Raw genomic sequence first — 26,903 nt, forward strand, 5'->3', positions numbered from 1 at the left:
GAGAGAGCGAGGGAGGAGGTGGAGGAGGGCCGACAGAGAGAGAAAGGCCTCCTCCAAAAGCTCCACGATATGGAGCTAGAAAAGAGGAGCCTCTACCAAGGTTCGAGTTATAAACTGAGCTTTAAGGGGGTCTCCAAAATAACAGTGCGAAATGTTCTCATGCACGCGCGTGAATCATGCCCACACAGCGTTGGGACTTAAACGTTTTAATTAGCCATAGGATACTCATTTCACCACATCAACAGCACCACATGAAACAACAGCTATAAGTGATAGTCACGGGTATCTCTGCCAATAATTTTGTTGTTTTTGCTATACAGTCCATTCACTTTCCCTGTTAGCACGACACATTGTCCACATCTCCATTTCCAGTGACATCGCACCTGACATAAATAATCATGTATGCTCGTCCATGAATTGTGCTTTCATCTAATGTTATGCTACTACGGGAATCAAGTGATTTGACATTAGAAATGAATTTGTTTCATCTCTTGTGCAATGTGCTCTACAATCTGGGCACATGAATGATCGGATCGGTGAGCAGGGGCCAACTGTCGTGCCATTCATCTCATTAAGTTTCATAATTGGATTCAGTTTTGTATAAGGCATCCTTTCTTTAGCGACAGTATAAGCTGCTCTGAACGAACTAGCTGTCTCCTTATACATACTGGAGGTGAGTTCTGCTACTTTCTTCGGAAGCACTTGGTTTTGTTTGAGCTCTGCTATTTCAACAGTTTCAACGTTAGGTGTCATAACAGGGCAGCTGAATTCAAGTTTGGTTTCTTGGATGAAAACACGAAACTTTCCAGGCTTGTCGACTCGGTCGGAAGCAGTGGCCTTTTTTGGGGCGGCATGATAGCTAGCTACTGAATGTTTTCTTCTCAATAATCGTGTTTTCACGTTCGCAAGCGCTCAACGATCATATTCTGCTGTTGCACAATATTCTACTGCGCCCCATAGTGTCTTGGTGGTAAAGTGCAGGCAGTCAAAGGCATACTGTCATTCACAGGAGATTAATGCTGGTGCGCGTAGTTCTTTTGGAAAACGTGTTTATTTTAGAATATTTATCATATAAATAAATATAAATAATACTCATTACATTGACATTTTTGATCAAATAATGGTTGTGGTAATGTATTATTAGCGACCCCCACAGATGTATGATTTTACTGCTTTCATGGGAGCTCAGACCTTTCTTATGGGAGCTCAGCTCCCATTGGCTCCCACATAACTCGAACCCTGGTTACAGGCATCACTCTGACCCGGGAATATTTTAGCCAACTTAGCATTGGTAAAGTGAGCTCTGTGGAGCACCTTGCACTGGAGTAGGCCACATCTGGCACATGATGTATGGACTAGGTTGAGAATGTCGCTCCATTGGACATCGGAAATGTTGCCATCTAGATTGCCAAGAGCTCTCTGAGAGGCACCATAGGGTCCGGACTCAGGGAAGTAATCTGGCCGTAGAGAACTGAGCTGAGCTCCCATTGGCTCCCACATAACTCGAACCCTGCTGTACATGCTTCAACTCCAAATTAATGGAAAAGATAGGCACCATATAATTCTGTTTGGATCGACAATCGGTAACTCTGTAACTGTTTTTGAGAAATGCAAATTGTAACGTCCAGAATTAAAGTGAACATCCAATAACTCGTTTATTGTTTGAAAGTGCTCAAAAGTGTATGCCAACAGATTTTTTTATATAAAGAAGCTTTTGCTTTATAACCCGACGTCCTAGCCATCATTTAGGAAGGTAGAAATACAACAAGGATACAGATTTTTGGCACGTTGGCACGTTACTTACTTACTTACTTACTTACTTACTTACTTACTTACTTACTTACTTACTTACTTACTTACTTACAACTGATGCTTCGATCACAATGTCGCGCAATATCTATACGTCAGTCACTTTTGAAGTTCAAACAGCCTCACAGTCATCCATGAACTCATAGGGGACAAGTCATTCTATAATAATAATATATAAATATAAAATACGTAATTTCATATTCTCTTCCTTCCGTTTCTTATATCGTAGTCATGAGCAGGAGCGCTCAGAGGAAGCTGGAGGAGGAGAAGGAGAAATGGAGGGCCGTGGTGGAGGCCAAGTGGAGGGCCGTGGTGGAGGCCAAGGACTCTGAGCTGGAGGCCAAGGACTCTGAGCTGGAGGCCAAGTGGAGGGCCGTGGTGGAGGCCAAGGACTCTGAGCTGGAGGCCAAGGACTCTGAGCTGGAGGCCAAGTGGAGGGCCGTGGTGGAGTCCAAGGACTCTGAGCTGGAGGCGGAGAAGGCCAGCAGCGCTCTGGCAAAGGCGGAGTTGGAGAGAGCGAGGGAGGAGGTGGAGGAGGGCCGACAGAGAGAGAAAGGCCTCCTCCAAAAGCTCCACGATATGGAGCTAGAAAAGAGGAGCCTCTACCAAGGTTCGAGTTATAAACTGAGCTTTAAGGGGGTCTCCAAAATAACAGTGCGAAATGTTCTCATGCACGCGCGTGAATCATGCCCACACAGCGTTGGGACTTAAACGTTTTAATTAGCCATAGGATACTCATTTCACCACATCAACAGCACCACATGAAACAACAGCTATAAGTGATAGTCACGGGTATCTCTGCCAATAATTTTGTTGTTTTTGCTATACAGTCCATTCACTTTCCCTGTTAGCACGACACATTGTCCACATCTCCATTTCCAGTGACATCGCACCTGACATAAATAATCATGTATGCTCGTCCATGAATTGTGCTTTCATCTAATGTTATGCTACTACGGGAATCAAGTGATTTGACATTAGAAATGAATTTGTTTCATCTCTTGTGCAATGTGCTCTACAATCTGGGCACATGAATGATCGGATCGGTGAGCAGGGGCCAACTGTCGTGCCATTCATCTCATTAAGTTTCATAATTGGATTCAGTTTTGTATAAGGCATCCTTTCTTTAGCGACAGTATAAGCTGCTCTGAACGAACTAGCTGTCTCCTTATACATACTGGAGGTGAGTTCTGCTACTTTCTTCGGAAGCACTTGGTTTTGTTTGAGCTCTGCTATTTCAACAGTTTCAACGTTAGGTGTCATAACAGGGCAGCTGAATTCAAGTTTGGTTTCTTGGATGAAAACACGAAACTTTCCAGGCTTGTCGACTCGGTCGGAAGCAGTGGCCTTTTTTGGGGCGGCATGATAGCTAGCTACTGAATGTTTTCTTCTCAATAATCGTGTTTTCACGTTCGCAAGCGCTCAACGATCATATTCTGCTGTTGCACAATATTCTACTGCGCCCCATAGTGTCTTGGTGGTAAAGTGCAGGCAGTCAAAGGCATACTGTCATTCACAGGAGATTAATGCTGGTGCGCGTAGTTCTTTTGGAAAACGTGTTTATTTTAGAATATTTATCATATAAATAAATATAAATAATACTCATTACATTGACATTTTTGATCAAATAATGGTTGTGGTAATGTATTATTAGCGACCCCCACAGATGTATGATTTTACTGCTTTCATGGGAGCTCAGACCTTTCTTATGGGAGCTCAGCTCCCATTGGCTCCCACATAACTCGAACCCTGGTTACAGGCATCACTCTGACCCGGGAATATTTTAGCCAACTTAGCATTGGTAAAGTGAGCTCTGTGGAGCACCTTGCACTGGAGTAGGCCACATCTGGCACATGATGTATGGACTAGGTTGAGAATGTCGCTCCATTGGACATCGGAAATGTTGCCATCTAGATTGCCAAGAGCTCTCTGAGAGGCACCATAGGGTCCGGACTCAGGGAAGTAATCTGGCCGTAGAGAACTGAGCTGAGCTCCCATTGGCTCCCACATAACTCGAACCCTGCTGTACATGCTTCAACTCCAAATTAATGGAAAAGATAGGCACCATATAATTCTGTTTGGATCGACAATCGGTAACTCTGTAACTGTTTTTGAGAAATGCAAATTGTAACGTCCAGAATTAAAGTGAACATCCAATAACTCGTTTATTGTTTGAAAGTGCTCAAAAGTGTATGCCAACAGATTTTTTTATATAAAGAAGCTTTTGCTTTATAACCCGACGTCCTAGCCATCATTTAGGAAGGTAGAAATACAACAAGGATACAGATTTTTGGCACGTTGGCACGTTACTTACTTACTTACTCACTTACTTACAACTGATGCTTCGATCACAATGTCGCGCAATATCTATACGTCAGTCACTTTTGAAGTTCAAACAGCCTCACAGTCATCCATGAACTCATAGGGGACAAGTCATTCTATAATAATAATATATAAATATAAAATACGTAATTTCTTATTCTCTTCCTTCCGTTTCTTAGGGTTCGTAGTCATGAGCAGGATCGCTCAGAGGAAGCTGGAGGAGGACAAGAAGAAATGGAGGGCTGTGGTGGAGGCCAAGTGGAGGGCCGTGGCCAAGGACTCTGAGCTGGAGGCCAAGGACTCTGAGCTGGAGGCGGAGAAGGCCAGCAGCGCTCTGGCAAAGGCGGAGTTGGAGAGAGCGAGGGAGGAGGTGGAGGAGGGCCGACAGAGAGAGAAAGGCCTCCTCCAAAAGCTCCACGATATGGAGCAAGAAAAGAGGAGCCTCGTCTGTGACAACTCCGACCTGGAGAAGGAGAGGAGCCAGGCCCTCGCTGCCCAGCGAGAGACTGAGGGGAGCCTGGCCGAGGTCAAGGCGACCCTCCTGGAGACCGTCAAAGCCACCAGGGAGGCAGAGGACCACATCAAGGACAAGCTGGCAGCAGCTGAGAAGGCTCTGGTGCTTGACAGGGAGGTGGAGAAAAGTAGACTGAACTCTGTTGTGTTGCAGATGAACGGAACAAGTAGTGGCATGAAGAGTGCCAAGAGCTCAGAGAAGGCCACCAAGGCCTCCAAGAGCACTAAGAAGTGCGCCAAGAGCGCTAGGAAGAGCGCCAAGGACCTTAAGAAGAGCTCCAACACTGATGCAGGTGAGAGGGTTTTCTGTTGACTTCTCCCTGTAGAATGTTGATTATTTGAAGACTTGTTTGATGAGAAGAAAAAGGCCTGGTGAAGCTCATATGAACTCTCTCTCCTCTCTCTAGCGGCCAGCCCAGTGACAGCTGAGACGACGCCTTGTGAGGAGAGCGGAGCTTCAAAGAAACAGAAGCGTTCCCGCCTCCAGAGGATGCTCACATCTGTGAAGAGCCTTGGGCTGCTGAGCTGCTATTCAGGCAGACGGCCTCCGTCCCCCCAGTAACCGTCTTCACGACGATGGACACAGCAGAGGTAAGTCAACACATAGAACACATAGACCAAGGACATACTAACTAAACTAATAAAGTATTCTATTCTGTAGCTATAGGCCTGGTGAAGTTCATATGAACTCTCTCTCCTGTCTCTAGCGCCCGACTCCTCCAGAGGACGCTCACAACTGCAAACAGCCTTGGCCGGAGCTGCTGTCCACTGTGAATAAAAATTATTTGGATTCTATTCCTTTTTCTTGTGCATTTTTCATATATTATGAACTTGTTATGCTGAAGATTGTGTAACTAGATAAGTGATCTTAAATATCATAGCTAGAAGCAACTGCGATTACAGAAACAAATATAGTAGCTAAGCATGTTTACAGCTATGCTTGAGGCAATATCCCAATAGAAATGTAATCATAACAAGAATCATATACAAGAATCATATACAAGAATCATAACAAGAATCATGTACAAGACATATAATGAATAATTAGAAATATACATGAGCTAGAAATGGTAGGCCTACTGAAGAAAGATGGTCATCCATTCTCCCTCCCTCCCTCCCTCCCTGATACTAAACAACAAAGTAATTACTATTAAAGTGATTATTACTATACATTTATTAACTTTAACTTTATGAAGCAGTTTAATTGGAGTTGTGTTAGCCACATAAAGAAAATACATATCTAGAACTGAATTATGAAGGTTACTATGGGATTGGGTTAGAGAGAGAGAAGGAATGAGGATTGTGTTACAAGCAATATCCCCCTACCTGGTCGTACCCTTAAATGTCCACTGATGCATGTATCAGCATAAAGCAGGGGTCTACAACCTTTTTTCATCTGAGAGCTACTTTGAAAAAATGTAAGTGGCCGAGAGCTACTCATATCTTATTACTTACATTCATTCACATAACGAATTATTTTGTCTTTTTGTCTCTTTCAAAAAATATTGTGCATGTGTGTAATAAGTGTGTTGACTCGTTCCTACACTTAGTGAGATGACTGTCACTGCATGGAGTCTACTACAGTTGTGTATGCTGGAGTGTATCCACTTAGGTTCACTCTTATAGAGTAATTTAAATGGTCATCTGTCAGTCTTGTTCAGAATGTAGATTTCATTACATTCATATCAGAAAAAGCTGATTCGCAAAGGTATGTAGACAAATAAAGCAAATACTTTCAGGGCTGCTTGGTGAATATTCTTATAGTTGTCTGGGTCTACCAGGCTCCAGAGAATGTTGTTGCGATTGTAGCTGGACATTATTCTGGAGATTTAACCTCCATCTCCTGAGTCCAACCTGTTAACATGGGCGCCTAAACAAGACTCACACGCGCCGCTGAGGTAAGGTAAGGTTGACGCAGCTAGTGTAATTTGGCCCTTACAGCTACAAACGACCCATTGAGGGCAAACATAATGCTGATGTGGGAAGAACTTTATTATTGACTTGAAAATGTTGATCTTTGATGGATGAGTAATAATGAGGGTTTCTTAATCTCATAAATTCATGGGATTTATGTTATCTGAGTGTGTGTGCTCACATACAGTATGTTTATGTCTAAGTACATGCATATATATCGACGCACAACCATGTGTTTTTGTTACTGAACTAATTTTAAAAATAAATTGTACAATAGGTGTACACTTGAATGTGTGCTTGCCATTATTTTTATTTGCTTTCAGAGCTATTTATTAATGAAGTTATTACTGAAACCAATAATAATCGAATGCAGAGGCAATTATATAATATGATAGTCTTACAGTTACAACCGGCCCTTTGAGGGCAACCATAATGCTGATGTGGCCCGGCCGGGATGAAATTGAGTTTGACACCCCTGGCCTTAGTCATTATGACGAGAGTTCCATTGGCTCCAAGGAATTAGGGGGAACCTGATCAAGAAAATGAATGTGAGTGAAGACACACAAAACATCACATCCACCCAGTAGTGTTATTTTCTGTAGTGCCTACTCCTCTCTTTCCAAGTTTGTATTCTGTTGAATGTTGGCTATTTATTGTACTGGACGTGTTCTACTTAAACAAACAATTATGTAATTAAAAGAATGACAATAAAACAATAATGTTACAGACAACACTTTTTTGGGGGGGCCTGACTGCCCTGACATAAAAAACATTATGCGATATGGTCTGGTGAACTGGGCCGCAACTCGGCAATTGTGAAGCCTTGCAAATTCGTTGTTTTCTCCAAGTTTGCTCCTTTTTCATTCTCTCATCAAACTCATAGCCAGGAGAGAATCTTTCTCCCCCTCATTAATTTTAATACAGCCATCGCATACTTCAGATAGATCAGAGTCATTAAAGACAACACTAGTAGATAACATTTTCAACTTTTTATTGATCAAGGGAGAACAGATAACACTATAGCACTAGATGGAATGTGCAGTCATCATTCCTCTCCCTGGTCGAGCTGCGGCCAGACTTCTTACTTGAATCCCTTGGACTGGGCAGAGGACCACACCTCCTCTCCGTCCCTCTCCACCACCATGGTGCCATCGTTACGCAGGTAGAAGTGGCACATCTTGAAGCCGCCAGCCTGGGTCTTGGTCTGCCACATCATCTTGTGGTCCCTCTTGTACATGACGAAGTTGCCGTCCTCCTGCATGCACAGGCGGTGGGCGTCGCGCTGGCCAGCGGTGTCTGAGTTCCACACAGGCTTCCAGTTGTAGATGACAAAGTTGCCATCCTCCTAGAAAGACAAATAGGATGGAAACATGGGTTTAACAGTGTACTGCAATGCTCAAACCTTATCTGTAAATTATAATATTATTAGTATTATAGTATAGTATCGTTCAGGCTCCAGACACTCACCTGGAAACAGGCCTTCCACTCATGGTTGTTGGACATGAGGTAGTCCCCCTTACGGAGTTCGTCAAACTTGGACATGTAGTTCCTGCTCATGATTCTGCAATAACAAGTAAGGTGGATCACTAAATAAACATGAATTTCTTCTAATGCCTTAATTTAAAGTTTGGAGAGTTACACACATGGAGAGAGATTGTTGATTTGTTTTTTGTTACAAAATGCATGTAACATAAAACAGAATATGTTCCACAGAATATACTCCACATACTGTATAAAAGATGTGTTGGAGACAGTGAAAACAGAGCATATTTTCAATGAAGCAGAGAACTATAATAACACAGATATAACACAGAAACTATTGCCACAAAGTTCTGATACTATTGCAGAAAGAGGAGAGAAATCATGTATCACGATTCAGCTTCACAGACCAAGAGAAGAGAACTGTAAAAGACAGAGCGACAGATCACAGTTCTGATACTCACAGGCCGGCTGTGGAGTGGATGTTGAGTCTGATGAGTTTGCAGCTCGAGGCGAAGTGTCATCTCCTTCAGAATCAGCAGCTTTTATAGCCAGAACCAAGAGAGGAGCCCTTTGATGGAGAACACCCTCTCTGTCAAGCCATAATCCAATCTCTTTTATCACAAGATAATTATGTCTTTATTTTGGGGGCAATATATGTAAAATATGTAAAATATGCCCAGGCTACTTTCTTCTACAAAACCAGCTTGTGAATGTGAAGAGGGCCACAGCTTGAATCCTTCACAGAACCAAAACCAATCACAGAAAGCTGCAGCTAACCACATAGCGAATGTCTTGTTTTGCCATTTTAGTTACATTTTACATTTACATTTTTGGCATTTAGCAGACGCCTTATTCCAAAGCGACTTACAATCAATACATTTGAATACTAAGCATGTGAATCAGCAGTCCACCATTCGTTGCAGGAAGAGTAATCTAGCTCGGGCCCGGGGCCATTGATAGAAGGAAAAACCTTCTCCCTATCACCTTCTTCTAAAACCTTTTATTATTATTTTTATTTTATTTTTTACTGGAGAAACTGAGAAACAGTACAAGGGGGGCAATAGAAGTTCTTAGAGACACAGTAGAGGGGAAAGCGGGTGTCTTTAGGAGACGTAGTGGTGTACGTAGTTGCATACTGTATGCTTGCCAATGCTTTACAGTACATTTAAGAATTAAAAAAGCCAAGAGTAAAGAAAGGTTAGAAAGCCATCTACATCATATGCTCAATCATTGAATGCTCATGTCACAATATGGCTATGGCATCAGTGGTGCAAGGATGGAAAAGGGGATTACAATGTTCCTCAGTTACATTCGACCCTTTTCTTCAAATCTAGTCGATTTAAAATATATTAAAATATTTGACACTTTCAATGTTTATGTGTTAAAACGATGGACGTGAGGCTGAATAGTTCTAAAGCAAGAGCCCAATATTCCAGCTAAATTGAATGGATATATTAGCGGTTTTATGTGTATGGGATTGGGACATTTTGGGAGGTTGGATTGTTTTAAGAGCTGCAAGTGATATTCTTATAAGCCTATATATTCTTCAATATATGAATATGTTTAACAATATGACATGCGTTTATTATGCTGTCTGTAAAGCTGTGGTCCCATAACAATTGCACTCATGTATAGCTCTTGCATTATATACTCTGAAAAATGTCAAGCCGTTTTATCACCTTCTCCCTCCCAGTGGTTTATCTGTAGACTATGGTGTATAAAGGCTTTTGTGTTTACTTCTTTGAACAAAAGTATGAATGCACAGAGTGGCACTACTGTCCATCTCATCTGGTTTAGTAGTCTGCATGTCTTACCTCCAAACCATTCAGACTTTGCTTTTCCAAGATTGCCTTAGTCATTATGACGAGAGTATCATTGGCTCCAAGGAATTAGGGGGAACCTGATCAAGAAAATTAATGCGCGACTTCCGGCAGGGTAGGATGGAGTAGGCACACGTTGAGTCTTGCTCCCGTAACTTTTATCCATTTAATATTTCAAAATCCCCATATTTTTGCCTTTGACCATCGCCAAGTAGATAATTATCCCACTCTGTACACTTTGGTGCTTGATTATGGCTTCCAAACCACCAAAATCGGGCAAGAAGGAGCAATCTGCCAAAGGCGATGTCTCGGCGACAGCTAGCAGTGATTTCGATATGGTGACCTTGGCTAGCCAACTCGAAGAACACCGGAATTCTATCTCTGCGGATTTCAAGGTTACTATATCTACACTCGAAGCCAAACTAGACTGCATTCAAACCACAGTCTCTGACCATACCCACACAATTAATTCGCTTGAATCCAACGCGAACGATCAAGACGGACGCATTACAATGTTTGGAATCAATGTGTGCAAAGCTAGCGGAGAATAATATCAAGCTACGAGCTAAACTCACGGATCTCGAATCCCGCAGCCGCCGTAACAATATCGGGATCATTGGCTTACCTGAGTCCATCGAAGGACCTCACCCCTCCAGAGGCCAGAACCAATAGAGAGGCAAGCTTCGGTACCCCAATTGAAGGACCCCAATTGAAATAAGCCAGTGGCTTTCTTGGGTTTTTATCCTGTTAGTTGACCTTGTATGTAATATGTACTTTCATGTACCTACTCCTGCAAATCTTCTAATAAAGTTTTCAATCAATCAATCAAAAACCATGGGACCCCCATTGCAATCTATGAGGACTATCCTTCTGAAATAGTGTAGCAGCACAGGGAATACCAAGAGGTGATGTCTGAATTGTATCAACGGGGCTTTAAGCCAGCACTGTTGTTCCCTGCGAGGCTTAGCATCACACTGAAGGATGGAGCCAGGAAGAGGCTTTCCTCCGTTTCTGAGGCCAAGGATTTCAGCTAACCGTTCTGGTATCAACTCTCACACATCCTCCTCCGTCTGACTGGTAGGATATCATAACAATGTAGCTTGGTAACGTTAGCCCAGTAGCTTACTAGCCCACCGGAGCTAACTTGTCTGACCTATTCGATCACATGGGTTGTAATTATGGTGTTTACACACAAACAGTTTGCTTACGGCTCGTAGTTGTTTTCCTGGCCTGTTTTCATTTTCATTTTTATTGATTAATCACAATGTCCTTTTTGGGGGGGGTCATTCATGCCAGAAAGAATGCCTGTTGGTAGACACAACACGTCCACAGAGAGTATCACTTTTTACCACTAGAGGGAGCTCCAGCTCCATTTATGATATAGCTGTGGGACCTTTCGTCCATCGTTCACATTCAGTGACTTTATTTTGCATTTTATTTTATTTCCTACTTCATGTAGCAGTTACAGGCCAATCTCTCTGCTAAATGCGGACTGTAAGTTACTGGCCAAAATACTGGCCGTCCGCCTCCAACGTGTATTGCCAGATATAATTTCACTGGACCAAACAGGCTTTATGGCGGGGAGACACTCTTTTTTTAACACAAGGAGGCTACTCAATATCATTTTCTCTCCAATACCCCCAAAGTCACAGTGACACTTGACTTCGAGAAGGCCTTCGTTAGGGTGGAGTGGGCTTACCTATTTTTCATTCTTGATAAATGTGGTTTTGATTCCCAATTTATTTCCTGTTTAAACTCCTATATGCCTCCCCATCTGCCTCTGTACACACTAATGCCATTCGATTTCCCCCATTCTCTCTGAAACGTGGGACGCACCAAGGGTGCCCTCTCTCGCCGATGCTGTTCAATATAGCCATTGAACCTCTCACTATCTGGCTCAGAAGCCACGATAGGTTTGAGGGCATTACGTGTCACGGCATGGTTCATAAACTGTCTCTATACGCTGATGACCTTGTTCTTATGATCTCAAACCCTTTCTCTCCCCCATATTGTCGATTTTGGATCAATTTGCCAGTGTATCAGGTTACAAACTAAACATTCAGAAGTATTTTTTGTAAATGAAATGGCAAAGGCACTTCCCCAATCTGTATTCCCCTTTAAAAGGGCTGTTGAGGGGTTCAAATACTTATGGGTGTTTGTTGCAAGCTCTTTCAAGGACCTGTTCCCTAAAAACTTTCAGCCACTACTAGATAAATGCAAAGCTGATATGTCTTGGTGGGCCTCCCTTCCCCTGTCTCTTGCGGGCCGTGTCAACCTTATAAAGATGGTACAGTACTGTACTGAAGAAGACCTCACGGTCGAAACGTCTATTTTTACTTGCTGCTTGCTAAATAAAAATTGGAGCAACGAAAAGTGAGTGCGGGCTACCTTGTTTTGCGCTAATAATACATTACCACAACCATTATTTGATCAAAAATGTCAATGTAATGAGGATTATTTATATTTATTTATATGATAAATATTCTAAAATAAACACGTTTTCCAAAAGAACTACGCACATCAGCATTAATCTCCTGTGAATGACAGTATGCCTTTGACTGCCTGCACTTTACCACCAAGACACTATGGGGCGCAGTAGAATATTGTGCAACAGCAGAATATGACCGGTGAGAGCTTGCGAACGTGAAAACACGATTATTGAGAAGAAAACATTCAGTAGCTAGCTATCATGCTGCCCCAAAAAAGGCCACTGCTGCCGACCGAGTCGACAAGCCTGGAAAGTTTCGGGTTTTCAACCAAGAAACCAGACTTGAATTCAGCTGCACCCGTTATGACACCCAACGTTGAAACTGTTGAAATAGCAGAGCTCAAACAAAAGCAAGTGCTTCCGAAGAAAGTAGCAGAACTCACCTCCAGTATGTATAAGGAGACAGCTAGTTCGTTCAGGGCAGCCTATACTGTCGCTAAAGAAAGGATGCCTTATACAAAACGGAATCCAATTATGAAACTTAATGAGATGAATGGCGCGACAGTTGGCCCCTGCTCACCGATCCGATCATTCATGTGCCCAGATTGTAGAGCACATTGCACAAGAGATGAAACAAATTCATTTCTAATGTCAAATCACTTGATTCCCGTAGTAGCATAACATTAGATGAAAGCACAATTCATGGACGAGCATACATGATTATTTATGTCAGGTGCGATGTCACTGGAAATGGAGATGTGGACAATGTGTCGTGCTAACAGGGAAAGTGAATGGACTGTATAGCAAAAACAACAAAATTATTGGCCGAGATACCCGTAACTATCGCTTATAGCTGTTGTTTCATGTGGTGGTGTTGATGTGGTGAAATGAGTAGCCTATGGCTAATTAAAACTTGTAAGTCCCATCGCTGTGTGGGCATGATTCGCGCGCGTGCATGAGAACATTTCGCACTGTTATTTTGGAGACCCCCGCAAAGCTCAGCTTATAACTCGAACCCTGCCTGTAACAGATGCAACGAATCCCCAGCTGATCATCTCCAAATGTTCTGGACTTGCCCGAGGCTGGACAATTTCTTACAGACTGTGTTTTTATTACTATTATTATTATGATTTTGTATTTTATATATTTTTATTGTTGATGATTTATTTATTTATTTGATTATTATTATTTATTTATTTTTACATAATTTTTTTATTATTTGTGGCCCAATCATACCTGTGGGTGGGGGTTGGGGGGTCAAAGTAAATAAGGACTCTACGGACCTTGAAGTGAATGATATACATCTGTATTGTTTTTTCTGATTATTACTGTTATTCCTTCATGCCACTGACTGAATACGACTTCTTTGCAATAAAAAGATTTGTAAAAAGAAAAAAAAATGAATGTGAGTGAGTGAAGACACACAAAACATCACATCCATCCAGGAGTGTTATTTTCTGTAGTGACTACTCCTCTCTTTCCAAGTTTGTATTCTGTTGAATGTTGGTTGTTTATTGTACTGGACGTGTGTTTGTTCCCGTTTCGTTCTCTCATCAGACATGGCAGGACTAACAAGGGAAAAGACAGAGAATCCCAAGCCTCACCAAGTCAAAATAACTTGTTTTAATCTCAATGAAAGGCATTCATTCTGCATGGCAGATGAAATGCCAGATTTAATTTCCCACTTTGTTCCAGATGCTGGAGCCCATTTTGCTCCATTTCGTTCTCTCATCAAACTCATAGCCATGAGAGAATCTTTCTCCTTCAGATAGATCAGAGTCATTAAAGACAACACTAGTAGATACAATTTAAAAAGCTATTTATTGAACATTGATCAAGGGAGATAACAGATAACATTATATAGCACTAGATGGAATGTGCGGTCATCGTTCCTCTCCCTGGTCGAGCTGCGGTCAGACTTCTTACTTGAATCCCTTGGACTGGGCAGAGGACCACACCTCCTCTCCGTCCCTCTCCACCACCATGGTGCCATCGTTACGCAGGTAGAAGTGGCACATCTTGAAGCCGCCAGCCTGGGTCTTGGTCTGCCACATCATCTTGTTGTCCCTCTTGTACATGACGAAGTTGCCGTCCTCCTGCATGCACAGGCGGTGGGCTTCGCGCTGGCCAGCGGTGTCTGAGTTCCACACGGGCTTCCAGTTGTAGATGACAAAGTTGCCATCCTCCTAGGAAGACAAATAGGATGGAAACATGAGTTTAACTGTGCACTGCAATGCTCAAACCTTATATGTACCGGTAAATGATAAAATTATTAGTATTATAGTCTAGTATCGTTCAGGCTCCTGACACTCACCTGGAAACAGGCCTTCCACTCATGGTTGTTGGACATGAGGTAGTCTCCCTTACGGAGTTCGTCAAACTTGGACATGTAGTTCCTGCTCATGATTCTGCAATGACAAGTAAGGTGGATCACTAAATAAACATGAATTTCTTCTAATGCCTTCATTTAAAGTTTGGAGTTACACACACGGAGAGAGATTGTTGATTTGTTTGTTGTTACAAAATACAGAATATGAACAATGTGGAAGTTACTCTCCACAGATAAAATATGTGTTGGAGACAGTGAAGACAGAACAGTTTTTCAGTGAAGCAGAGAACTATGATAACACAGATATAACACATAAACTATTGCCACAAAGTTCTGATACTATTGCAGAAAGAGTACAGAAATCATGTATCATGATTCAGCTTCACAGACCAAGAGAAGAGAACTGTAAAAGACAGAGTGACAGATCATACTCACAGGCCGGCTGTGGAGTGGATGTAGAGTCTGATGAGATTGCAGCTCGAGGTGAAGTGTCATCTCCTTCAGAACCAGCAACTTTTATAGCCAGAACCAAGAGAGGAGCCCTTTGATGGAGAACACCCTCTCTGTCAAGCCATAATCCAATCTATTTTATCACAAGATATGTCTATTTTTGGGGCAATTTGTAAAATATGCCAAGGCTCCTTTCTTCTGCAAAACCAGCTTGTGAATGTGAAGAGGGGCCACAGCGTGAATCCTTCACAGAACCAAAACCAATCACAGAAAGCTGCAGCTAACCACATAGCGAATGTCTTGTTTTGCTTAAAGAGAGACGGGAAAGTGAATACATGTTTGTGCTTATTGAAGACAAGCTGGTATGTCTTTGCTATGAGGCAGTGCCCAAGGAATACAATTTACGGCGGCACTCCGACACCAAACAAGTAAGGCCAAGTATGCTAACCTTAGCGACCAAGAAAAGCAACAAAATGTCCAAGAATTAAAAGATAGCCTGCATTCTCAACAGAATATATTTGCAAAAGGTACTGCAACAAATGATGCAGCAGTGAAAGCCAGCAGAAGGTATGTTAATGTGCCCTGACCAGAAACAGGCTTTTAACAATGTCAGCTTGTCAAGAAACACTATCGCAGACCGAGGAAGGGGAGCTAGCAGCAAATCTGACGACACAGCTGGCTGAAGAGGCACGCAGTTATCTGGCTTTTTCATTAGCTGTTGACGAAAGCACTGACAATACTGTGCCATACGTATGCATGCTTTCTAATAATTGTGCTTGCATTTTGTTTGTTTTATGTTTGTTGTTATGTGTGCAGGTCTGATCTTTGATGGAAAGTCATCAGAAAATGAATGTGAGTGAAGACACACAAAACATCACATCCATTCAGTAGTGTTAGTGACTACTCCTCTCTTTCCAAGTTTGTATTCTGTTGAAGGTTGGCTGTTTATTGTACTGGACGTTTTGTACTTAAACAAAAATGTATGTAATTAAAAGTATGACAATAAAACAATAATGTTACAGACACAGCTTTTTTTCCAGTCATGGGCCTGACATGAAGTGATTTTATTTGTATTTGTTTGTATTAAAGTCATTGTCCTGACATGATCTTGCCTGCAGTATGCAGAACATTAAAAAGTAACACTGCAGCACAGTAAAAAACATTATGTGACAGGGTCTGGTGAACTGGGCCACAACTCTGCAATTGTGAAGCCTTGCAAAAGTTTGCTCCCTTTTCGTTCTCTCATCAGACATAGCAGCACTAACAAGGGGCAAGATTGACAACAGAGAGAGAATCCCAAGCCTCACTAAATCAAAAAAGCCATTGAACTTGTTTTGCAGTGAGAACCAAAATATAATCTCAGTGAAAGGCATTCATTCTACATGGGAGATTGTTCAAATGCCAGATTTAATTTCCACTTTGCTCCCTTTTCTCCCAAGTTTTCTCTCTTTTCGTTCGCTCATCAAACTCAGTCAGGAGAGAATCTTTCTCCCCCTTATTCATTTTAATACAGCCATCGCATACTTCAGATAGATCAGAGTCATTAAAGACAACACTAGTAGATACAATTTAAAAAGCTATTTATTGAACACTGATCAAGGGAGATAACAGATAACATTATATAGCACTAGATGGAATGTGCAGTCATCGTTCCTCTCCCTGGTCGAGCTGCGGTCAGACTTCTTACTTGAATCCCTTGGACTGGGCAGAGGACCACACCTCCTCTCCGTCCCTCTCCTCCACCATGGTGCCATCGTTACGCAGGTAGAAGTGGCACATCTTGAAGCCGCCAGAGGCCTGGCTCTTGGTCTGTCAAAGCATCTTGTTGTCCCTCTTCTACATGACAATGTTGCAGTCGGCCTGTGGTGCCTGAGTTCCACATACGTATCTACAGGATTAGCTACAGGATTTCAATCCATTACGGCGTAGTGTGTTACCAATGGTCATCTTGGTGACTGTGGTCCCAGCTGCCTTGAGATCATTAACAAGCTCCTCCCGTGTAGTTCTGGGTTGATCTCTCACCTTTCACCCCACAAAGTGAGATCTTGCGTGGAGCCCCAGACTGAGGGAGATTGATGGTCAATTCGTGTTTCTTCCATTTTCGAATAATTGCACCAACAGTATTCTCCTTCTCACCAATATGCTTGCCAATGGTCCAGCAGTCTACAATCTTGTCCCCGATGTCCTTAGGCAACTCTTTGGTCTTGCCCATGGTGGAGAGGTTGGAATCTGATTGATTCTGTGGACAGGTGTCTTTTATACAGGTAACGAGTTGAGATTAGGAGTACTTTCTTAAAGTGAGAGGACTAATCTGTGTGCTTCATGGTCACATAACCGGTCTGTGGGAGCCAGAATTCTTGCTGTTTGGTAGAGGGTGAAATACTTATTTTACTCAATAAAACACAAATATATTTTTTTTTATGTATATAATGGGGTTTTCTGGGATTTTTAAAATATTCTGTCTCTCACCGTTAAAATGAACCTACCATTAAAATTATAGACTGTTCATTTCTTTGCAAGGGGGTAAACTCACAAAATCAGCAGGGGGTGAAATACTTATTTTCCCCAATGTATTCGTCAATATATTAATATGTTGGTACAATATTGTAAAGCGATCAACTTCTCCAGAATTGATTTAATTGAGTCGTCACTTACAAGTGAGTTTGTTTAATCTCAACGAGACATCCTTGATATCACTTCTTAAGATAAAATGATCCAATTAGGCACCACTACTGAACTGTTCATTAAGAGAATATTTATTCAAGCACATCAGCAAGCAATAATAGTTAATTTCCATGGAAAAGGGGTCCCATTTAGTTTCACCTCCGCAGGCCAGTATCAGCTAGCCGTCAATAGGTTAACTGCAGAAGCTTCACCAGACAAGAACCCAGTTTCGCCTTGGTACATAGTACTTATACAACATTTGGGGCTGGGCTGTCCCTCCTCCCCCTATCTGGTAGTTTTTAAATTGTCAGCATAAAATCTGTTGCAGCTGTGACCATTTGATTTGTAGCAAGTGTTTTAGTTAGCTATGTGGCCTTCAACTCCTTGTGTGGGTGCGAGTGTACTGTGTGTTATCTTCTTCTGGGCCCCCCGGCCGTTAGTCATGGTGAGAGTAGTTGCACACTTTGTCGGCTGTATCCACCTGTGAGAGCACCCTTAATCTTGCGCAACGTTAGACACACATACAATTCTGTTATGTTTTTAAGAAAACAGTAATCTTTAAGAAATCAGTAAACATATGCAGTTATATTTTTAGGATGAACAGACATTTTTATACAGTTAATTCTATGTGCGTTCTAAAGCACTAATTGGCCAGTTATTTGATCTTCAAACCCATTCCCTCATGACTAGGTCAGTGTGTCCTTTATCAGAATAGCTTGTGAAAACATAACTGTTGAAGTTACACAGTCCCATGACTTGGGATTCGATTAACAAGTTAAAATATAGTATAGAAGAATAGACTTATCATTAATCATTAGTTATGAAAGTATAAAATCAGTACAGGAAAATAGAATATCATAACAGCAGGTGTAAAATGGTTGTTAGCACATAGGTAAAAATAAGTAATTTACAGGCGGTTTGAATCATAACACTTTCTTTTAGTCAGGAGCTTTTCTTCATGTCACTCAAAAACAGAACCTCTCTTTTGGCTTTGCGTGACCTTCTCATTGTTCTCAACTGACCTCAGTCACATATTATTTAAATGAGCACATAGTACATGATTTATCACTTCTAGTTATTTTAATACAAATTCCCAACAATATGACATGTGTATTATGTTGTCTGTAAAGCTGTGGTCCCATAACAATTGCACTCATGTATAGCTGTTGCATAATATACTCTGAAAATGTCAAGCCTTTTTATCACCTTCTCCCTGCCAGTGGTTTATCTGTAGGTTATGGTAAAGGCTGTAGATAAAGGCTTTTGTGTTTACTTCTTGGAACAAAAGTATGAATGCACAGAGTGGCACTACTTTCTATCTCATCTGGTTTAGTAGTGTGCATGTCAGATCCAAACCGTTCAGACTTTGCTTTTCCAAGATTGCCTTGGAAATGAAGCCCAATGCACACAGCATGCGATTTCTGTTGTTGTTGTCATGAATGGAATCGAATTTTGTGTGCAATGCCGTGTGCATTGGGATGCGATTTTCTCATAGACTTCCATTCAAACTTCAAAATGGAATGTTGACGTGCAACAGAAATCGCACGCTGTGTGCATTGGGCTTATGTCACGTGTCAAACTCATCGTCGATTTAGCTCAAGCTACCATCCGTCAATAAAAAAAAATCTGCTACCCGCATCAATAAAAAATCAGAATCCGAAAATATGAATAGTACCAAAATGTCCCCCCAAAAAAAGTTGATGCAGAGGAAAGGCAATTTAAGGAGAGATGGGAAAGTGAATACATGTTTGTATACTTTCACATACTTCAGATAGATCAGAGTCATTAAAGACAACACTAGTAGATACAATTTTAAAAGCTTTTTATTGAACATTGACAAGAACAAGGGGGACAAGAACCAGAGGCGACAGGAGAATATAAATAAAACAAGATTTATTGTACAAAGGTAACAAAAACAGGTAAAGTACTCTCTATAAAAAAAAGAGAGCGAATTAATATAATACTCAGGAGGATAAAGTCAATTAAATAACTGGCCAAGGGGTAAACAATTAACTGAGACCAATGCAAACAAGCCTAAAGTGATACACAACACAACACAAGACTAACAAATACAACCTACAGTCAACCTATACAACCCTATTCCAAGAAGGGCGATTAGAGGCGATTAGAGCCAATCCTGACCAGTTTAGATAATTCGCAATAATTTCAGCTCGAGTTCCGTTCCATGAATGTGGCTCAAAAAATGTGCTGCTTGGTTGCTATGCAACCAATCCTTCAGAAGAAACCTGGTAGCGACCAGGTTTACAGTCTGGTTTAAGTAAGAAGTGTGTTAAAAATGTCTCACAGGCGGAAACTAAATCCCAAACGATAGTTCCCGTCAAGTGTTTTTTTGCAAATATTAGTTCCCACCTTTTACGAGATACTAGATCGATAATTTGATATTTTGATAGATAGTTTGATAGTGTGCTAGATTGATAGATAGTTTGATAGTGTGCTAGATAGATAGATAATTTCATAGTGTGCTAGATAGATAGATAGATAGATATATAGATATATAGATATATATATAGATAGATAGATAGATAGATAGATAGATAGATAGATAGATAGATAGATAGATAGATAGATAGATAGATAGATAGATAGATAGATACAATTCCAATATGTCCAGAACTCGCTGCCGTGACCACATCACCCCTGTCCTCCAAAACCTACACTGGCTCTCGGTCAAATACAGGATCCAATTCAAAATCCTACTCACCACTTACAAAGCCATCAACAATCTGTCCCCCTCCTACCTTGCCGACCTCGTCTCCCTCCACACCCCCTCCCATTGCCTCAGGTCTGACGACCATTAATTAGGCCCCTATACTTTTGTTTTTATTTGTATTATTACTACTCGATCTTTTCAGTTTGTAAATCGTCTTTGAGTGTCTAGAAAAGCGCTATATATGTCTAATATTATTATTATTATTATTATTATTATTATTATTAAAACGTATGTGTATCAGCTTGCATCTTCATTGGCAGTGATCTGTTTGGTACAGGGGTTAAAGCAGCTGGCTTTCAATCAGAAGGCTGCTGGTTTGATCCTTGCCTCAGGTGAGAGGGGTTGATTTTAATTTAATGTTTATTTTTTGGACATTTAACAGACGCCTTCATGCAAATCGATTTACAATAAATACATCTGTCTAAGTAAGTGAATCATCTATCCATCAGTAATCATAAGAAATAATAATCTATGCCAAATCCAGGGTCCAGTTACAATGCTAGAAGAACATAATTTCAAACGCCATTGTAGTTATGTCAGTTCTCTATTAAATTAGCCTACACCATCATTTTAAACATACATTTTTAGATTAGATTCAACTTATTGCAGAGTGCAGGCATCAGACAACGAAATGCAGTAAAAAGGTCAGAGGTGAGATTCCAACCCCCGTCTTTAAAATAAGACTCCACAACAATGGCAGCTGTTGTTACCACTCTGCCAACCTAGTGACCTTGTATTTAATAGCCTGCTGCTGATATCACCGCAGTAGTGAATGTTTATTTATTACAAAATTAACATTAAACAATAAGTAGGGGCTAGTATGACCTACGCATTTCATCTATCAGCAATTTCTTGCCAAACCATTTCCCTGGTCTTGTTAATTGCGGCAGTATTGCACTTTTTTTACATCTTATTTTTCGTCTTCATGAAGATCAATAAGCAGAGCGCTGCGCTGTCACGTTCCAGTCTAGTATCTTCTTTTTCGACAATCGGCTCTTCTGGGCTCGTTCTCACTGCGGGCACGCGCCCAAATTGAGAATGTCCAATTCGGGCTTGCGTGAACATTGATGACACAAGCCTGATTCTCATTCAAGGAATCACTTGAGGCTTGAATCCCAATCGAAAGTTGCCTGAACGAGGCTTTCCTTTTAATCGCCAATATATTAATCAATGTAAGTGGAATACCCCCCTGAGATACCACAGCTGTAACAAAAACCAACACCACAACAACAACAACGAGTTGTAGACTGGTCCACTGGCACCAGTGTCTCTCCCAGCCTTTTATCCTCCCTCCACCCTGTACTCAATCAAGCCATCACCATGGCAGTAGCCAGGAGGAAGGACAATCACTTGGAAGAAAACACAAGTAACAACAGAACATACACAAACACACTATGGCTGTACACAACACAATACAGCCGTAATAGTTACGCAGGTTGGAGTGGCACATCTCGAAGCCGCCAAAGGCCTGGGTCTTGGTCTGCCACATCATCTTGTTGTTCTTCTTGTACATGGCGAAGTTGCCGTCCTCCTGCATGCACAGGCGGTGGGCGTCGCGCTGGCCAGCGGTGCCTGAGTTCCACACAGGCTTCCAGCCGTAAATGACAAAGTTGCCATCCTCCTAGAAAGACAGATAGGATGGAAACATGGGTTTAACCAGATCTTATCCACCTCATTTTTCTGGTTTTCTGCTCGAAATGACATGCCCACAGTGAATATAGAATATCTCCACAATCACAAGGGCCTTCATAATGATATTTTTATCAAATGAAAGCTAACACCTGTGGGGTGGCTGTAGAAGTGTCAGAATCAAAATCTATGTTACTGTGTCAGAGCAAATAGAGCTAGAACATTATAAAACATCTCAAATTCAGTCTCCGCCTAAAAAAAAAACAGCTTTTACAGTGAATATCACCTTGGAAACCTGATAACGAAGCCCAAATCATCTAGGAATCAGTACTCCAGGGTCTTATTAGTACTTGTGCCAAAGTCGATGCTAGTAATGTGAGCAAATGCAACTTTGTACCTGTTTTAGTACAGGTATGTTTAGGCGGACACCTATATGTTTAGGCCATTTGGAGATATTTTGGCACCATCTTTGACCTTTGACCTTTCTCATGTATCAGATTTGTTTTTCTTTTTTGGGGGGGGGGGGATTTTTTGGGGGTTGACCGACCAATGGTATGGAAATTCGGCGTTGAAACCGGACATGACACATTCTCCAGTTGGAGAAAACTGGATGTGACTTAGGCCGTGTTTACTGTCTCGGGAAAAAAATGGTGGCATCGTATAGCATGCAAAGTTGTGAAAAAAATGTGATATCGATGAAGAGAATTGATCGAGGTAAACTCTTTATATCACTTCGGATCCACATGGGGGTCCGTTGGCTCCTATGTGGAACTGTGTACTGCAATGCTCAAACCTTATGTGTAAATGATAATATTATTAGTATTATAGTATAGTATCGTTCAGGCTCCAGACACTCACCTGGAAACAGGCCTTCCACTCATGGTTGTTGGATATGAGGTAGTCTCCCTTATGGAGTTCGTCAAACTTGGACATGTAGTTCCTGCTCATGATTCTGCAATGACAAGTTAGGTGGATCACTAAATAAGAAAGAAGGAATTTCTTCCTTAATTTAAAGTTTGGAATTACACACACGGAATTTCTTACTTAATTTAAAGTGTGGAATTACACACACGGAACAATGTGGAAACTCCACATATTAAAGATGTGTTGGAGACAGTGAAAACAGAGCAGATTTTCAATGAAACAGAGAAGTATAATAACACAGATATAACACAGAAACTATAGCCACTCAGTTCTGATACTATTGCAGAAAGAGGAGAGAAATCATGTATCATGATTCAGCTTCACAGAGAAGAGAAGAGAACTGTAAAAGACAGAGCAACAGATCACAGTTCTGATACTCACAGGCCGGCTGTGGCGTGGATGTTGAGTCTGATGAGTTTGCAGCTGGAGGCGAAATGTCATCGCCTTCAGAATCAGCAGCTTTTATAGCCAGAACCAAGAGAGGAGCCCTTTGAAGGAGAACACCCTCTCTGTCAAGCCATAATCAAATCTCTTTGCCCCATTTTTGGGGCAATTTGTAAAATATGCCCAGGCTACTTTCTTCTGTAAAACCAGCTTGTGAATGTGAAGAGGGGCCACACTTGAATCCTTCACATAACCAAAACCAATCACAGAAAGGTGCAGCTGACCACATAGCGAATGTCTTGTTTTGCTTAAAGAGAGATGGGAAAGTGAATACATGGTTGTGCTTATTGGAGACAAGCTGGTATGTCTTTGCTACAAGGTAGTGCCCAAGGAATACAATTTACGGCGGCACTTCGACACCAAACAAGTATGGCAACCTTAGCCACCAAGAAAAGCAACAAAAAGTCCAAGAATTAAAAGGCAGCCTGCATTCTCAACAGAATAAGTTTGCAAAAGTTACAGCAACAAATGATGCAGCAGTGAAAGCCGACAGAAGGTATGTTAATAGGTGTGCCCTGACCAGAAGGGGAGCTAGCGGCAAATCTGACGACACAGCTGGCTGAAGAAGCATGCAGTTATCTGGCTTTTTCATTAGCTGTTGACGAAAGCACTGACAGTACTGTGCCATACGTATGCGTGCATTCTAATGGTTGTGCTTGCATTTTGTTTGTTTTGTGTTTGTTGTTATGTGTGCAGGTATTGAGATAGGAAATGTTAGGATATTTATAGCATAGCATAGAGTACAGCACAGTGTTTTATTTGTATAGTATAGTATAGTAGATAGTGTACATAGCCTTTATTTATGTAAACCAGCTCTTTTCCCTTCTTGTTTTTAGTCTTTTTTTTATTTATTTTTTTACCTAGCACCAGGGGAGCCCCCCCTCCCAAATTTCGTTGTATGGTACCTGTACTATATCAATGACAATAAAGACCATTCATTCATTCATTCATTCATTCATTCATTCATTCATTCATTCATATTGCTCCATGGATTAGGATGGTGTGTGATATAGTGCCTCAGGGTTAGGACTGGAGAGATGTACTTGGTATGTACAGGGCCAGGCAGCATCACTCTCACATCCCACTTCGTCCTCTGAGTAACCTCAACCAGAACCTGACCACTATAGTTATGAACTGAAACCCTTATTTTTATATTGACTTCATTACATATACTACTTTGTATAATGTTCTCAGTGTGTGTGTGTGTGTGTGTGTGTGTGTGTGTGTGTGTGTGTGTTCATGCAGCCACATGTTTACATGCCACAGAAAGCACATTAGATCAGAGCACATGTATTTGTTGTACCATAGTTCTGCCCCTCTCAACTGCGACCACAAGGTTAAAAAAGTAAATGTTTGTGTGATGGTAAAAAAAATTAAAATAACTTTATTATTGACTTGAAAATGTTGATCTTTGATGGATAAGTAATAATGAGGGTTTCTTAATCTAATAAATTCATGGGATTTATGTTAGAATAACAGAGAAATGTGAATGTGTGTGCTCACATACAGTATTTTTGTGTCTACGTACATGCATATATATCGATGCACAAGCATGTGTTTTTGTTACCGAACTCAGAGTTCCATTGGTTCCAAGGAATTAGGGGGAACCTGATCAAGAAAATGAATGTGAGTGAAGACACACAAAACATCACATCCACCCAGTAGTGTTATTTTCTGTAGTGCCTACTCCTCTCTTTCCAAGTTTGTATTCTGTTGAATGTTGGTTGTTTATTTTACTGGACGTGTTCTGCTTAAACAAAAAATAATGTAATTAAAAGAATGACAATTGTGACAGGTAGGACAGCCACTGACTTTTATTGTGAAAGGCAGGACAGCCAATGGGATCCAGAGGGGCGTGATTCTCTACTTAACCTGTGTGTACCCAAATTGTCCTACCTCTTTGCTCACCTGACTCCCTGCTTGTGTAACCGGCTCGGTCTGTCTCGAGTCGACTACCTGCGTTGTGTTCTGTGCTGACCGATGACAGGACGCTGATGTGTACTTTAGGCACTTTTAATCTGTACAATGTACACAAAAATAATGTTGGAATGAAACATCAAAACATGTAGGTGTCTTCTCAGCACGAGTCAACCTCTCTCCGTCTTACAGAATATAGACTGAGCCATTGAACATTGAACAAATGAAAACATTTCAACACATTACATTTTGAACCTGGTATTGGGAGTAGCAACATACCTGTACAATGTACACAAAAATAATGTTGGAATGAAACATCAAAACATGTAGGTGTCTTCTCAGCACGAGTCAACCTAGCACAAAAGAAACATTTCAGCTAACTGACACGGAGAACAGTGACGAGCGCTAGCTGACACAGTGATGAGCGCTAGCATACAGAAAAATGAACCACGAGGTTAGCTAAATTAAAGTCTCTAAAACGCTCAAAACACCAATGTTTTCGATACAACATGACAGAATTTATGTGCACTCATCCTTAAATGCATGTACAACTTCTCATGTGCACTCAAATTAAAGTTATGATAGGTATGTCAATCAAGGACCCCAATTGAAATAAGCCAGTGGCTTTCTTGGTTTTTTATCCTGTTAGTTGACCTTGTATGTAATATGTACTTTCATGTACCTACTTCTGCAAATCTTCAAATAAAGTTTTCAATCAATCAATCAATGTATAAGTTTACATTGCACTGCGGTAGACACGTACCCCTCTCCGTCTTACAGAATATAGACTGAGAGAGAAACTCACACCACTGCCCCCTAGGGGCGCAACTACACACAAATCTCCCAATACCTACAAACCACAATGAACAACACCAGATTTTGGTTAAATAAAACTTACCTAACCACAAAATATAAAATGAAAGGTTACAAAAACATCACTCATTCCTTAACCTGTTACACTTGTCCAAGCTCCCAGTCCCTTCCCATTCAGGTTAGAGGTATGTTGTTGTACTATCATTGCTCCCTAAGATGTATTGGGCTACTTTCTGCTACAACCTTGTATTTTATCACCAATAGGTATTAGTAGGTGCGTGTGCAACAGTGCTGGCTCCCACCGCCGAGGTACAGTGGATGGTGGATTGATGTGATGCATGCAACTGACAAAGGTAACACATGTATACTGTATCGTAGGATTGCCCTTAAGGCATCCAAGGTAATTGTATTATTTGTGGTTATTGTGATGTGTCTTCATGGATGTGCTCTGTCACTATAGGTCGGTCAGAGCACTAGCTGCTGTTTTGCCTCTGGCAAAAACTGCTGTCATTGAATCCTGGTTTTGCCTCTAATCTTTTAGTATAGCAGTTTAACATGTCCTCTTTTAATATATTTCTGTCACACCAACTCTGGTACCTGTGTACGTTTTAACTTTGTACTACGTAGCCTACTAGGTTTATAGATCTGTGTAAAGTGCCATTCTGGCGGGGGGGGGGCGGTTAGTCGGTTTAGGTCCTACCCATCACCCATCAT

The 26,903-nt window shown here is 41.3% G+C and overlaps 2 protein-coding genes across 2 annotated transcripts; both read right to left on the reverse strand.

Annotated features, from left to right (window-relative positions):
- Positions 1–7,639: 7,639 nt before the first annotated feature.
- On the reverse strand, positions 7,640–8,115 carry LOC308169628 (B-type lectin plumieribetin-like; the record flags this gene model as incomplete). The annotated part of the gene is made up of 2 exons (XM_080544334.1): positions 7,640–7,903; positions 8,026–8,115. The coding sequence occupies 2 exons, from the start codon at positions 8,113–8,115 to the stop codon at positions 7,640–7,642; spliced, it is 354 nt and encodes a 117-aa protein (XP_080400460.1).
- A 6,095-nt stretch (positions 8,116–14,210) lies between these two features.
- On the reverse strand, positions 14,211–14,692 carry LOC308169629 (B-type lectin plumieribetin-like; the record flags this gene model as incomplete). Its single annotated transcript, XM_080544335.1, has 2 exons — positions 14,211–14,474; positions 14,603–14,692. The coding sequence occupies 2 exons, from the start codon at positions 14,690–14,692 to the stop codon at positions 14,211–14,213; spliced, it is 354 nt and encodes a 117-aa protein (XP_080400461.1).
- Between the last annotated feature and the right edge of the window lie 12,211 nt (positions 14,693–26,903).

Source organism: Nansenia antarctica (assembly GCF_963989245.1).
Source record: "Nansenia antarctica genome assembly, chromosome: 13".
Lineage (NCBI taxonomy): Eukaryota > Metazoa > Chordata > Actinopteri > Argentiniformes > Microstomatidae > Nansenia > Nansenia antarctica.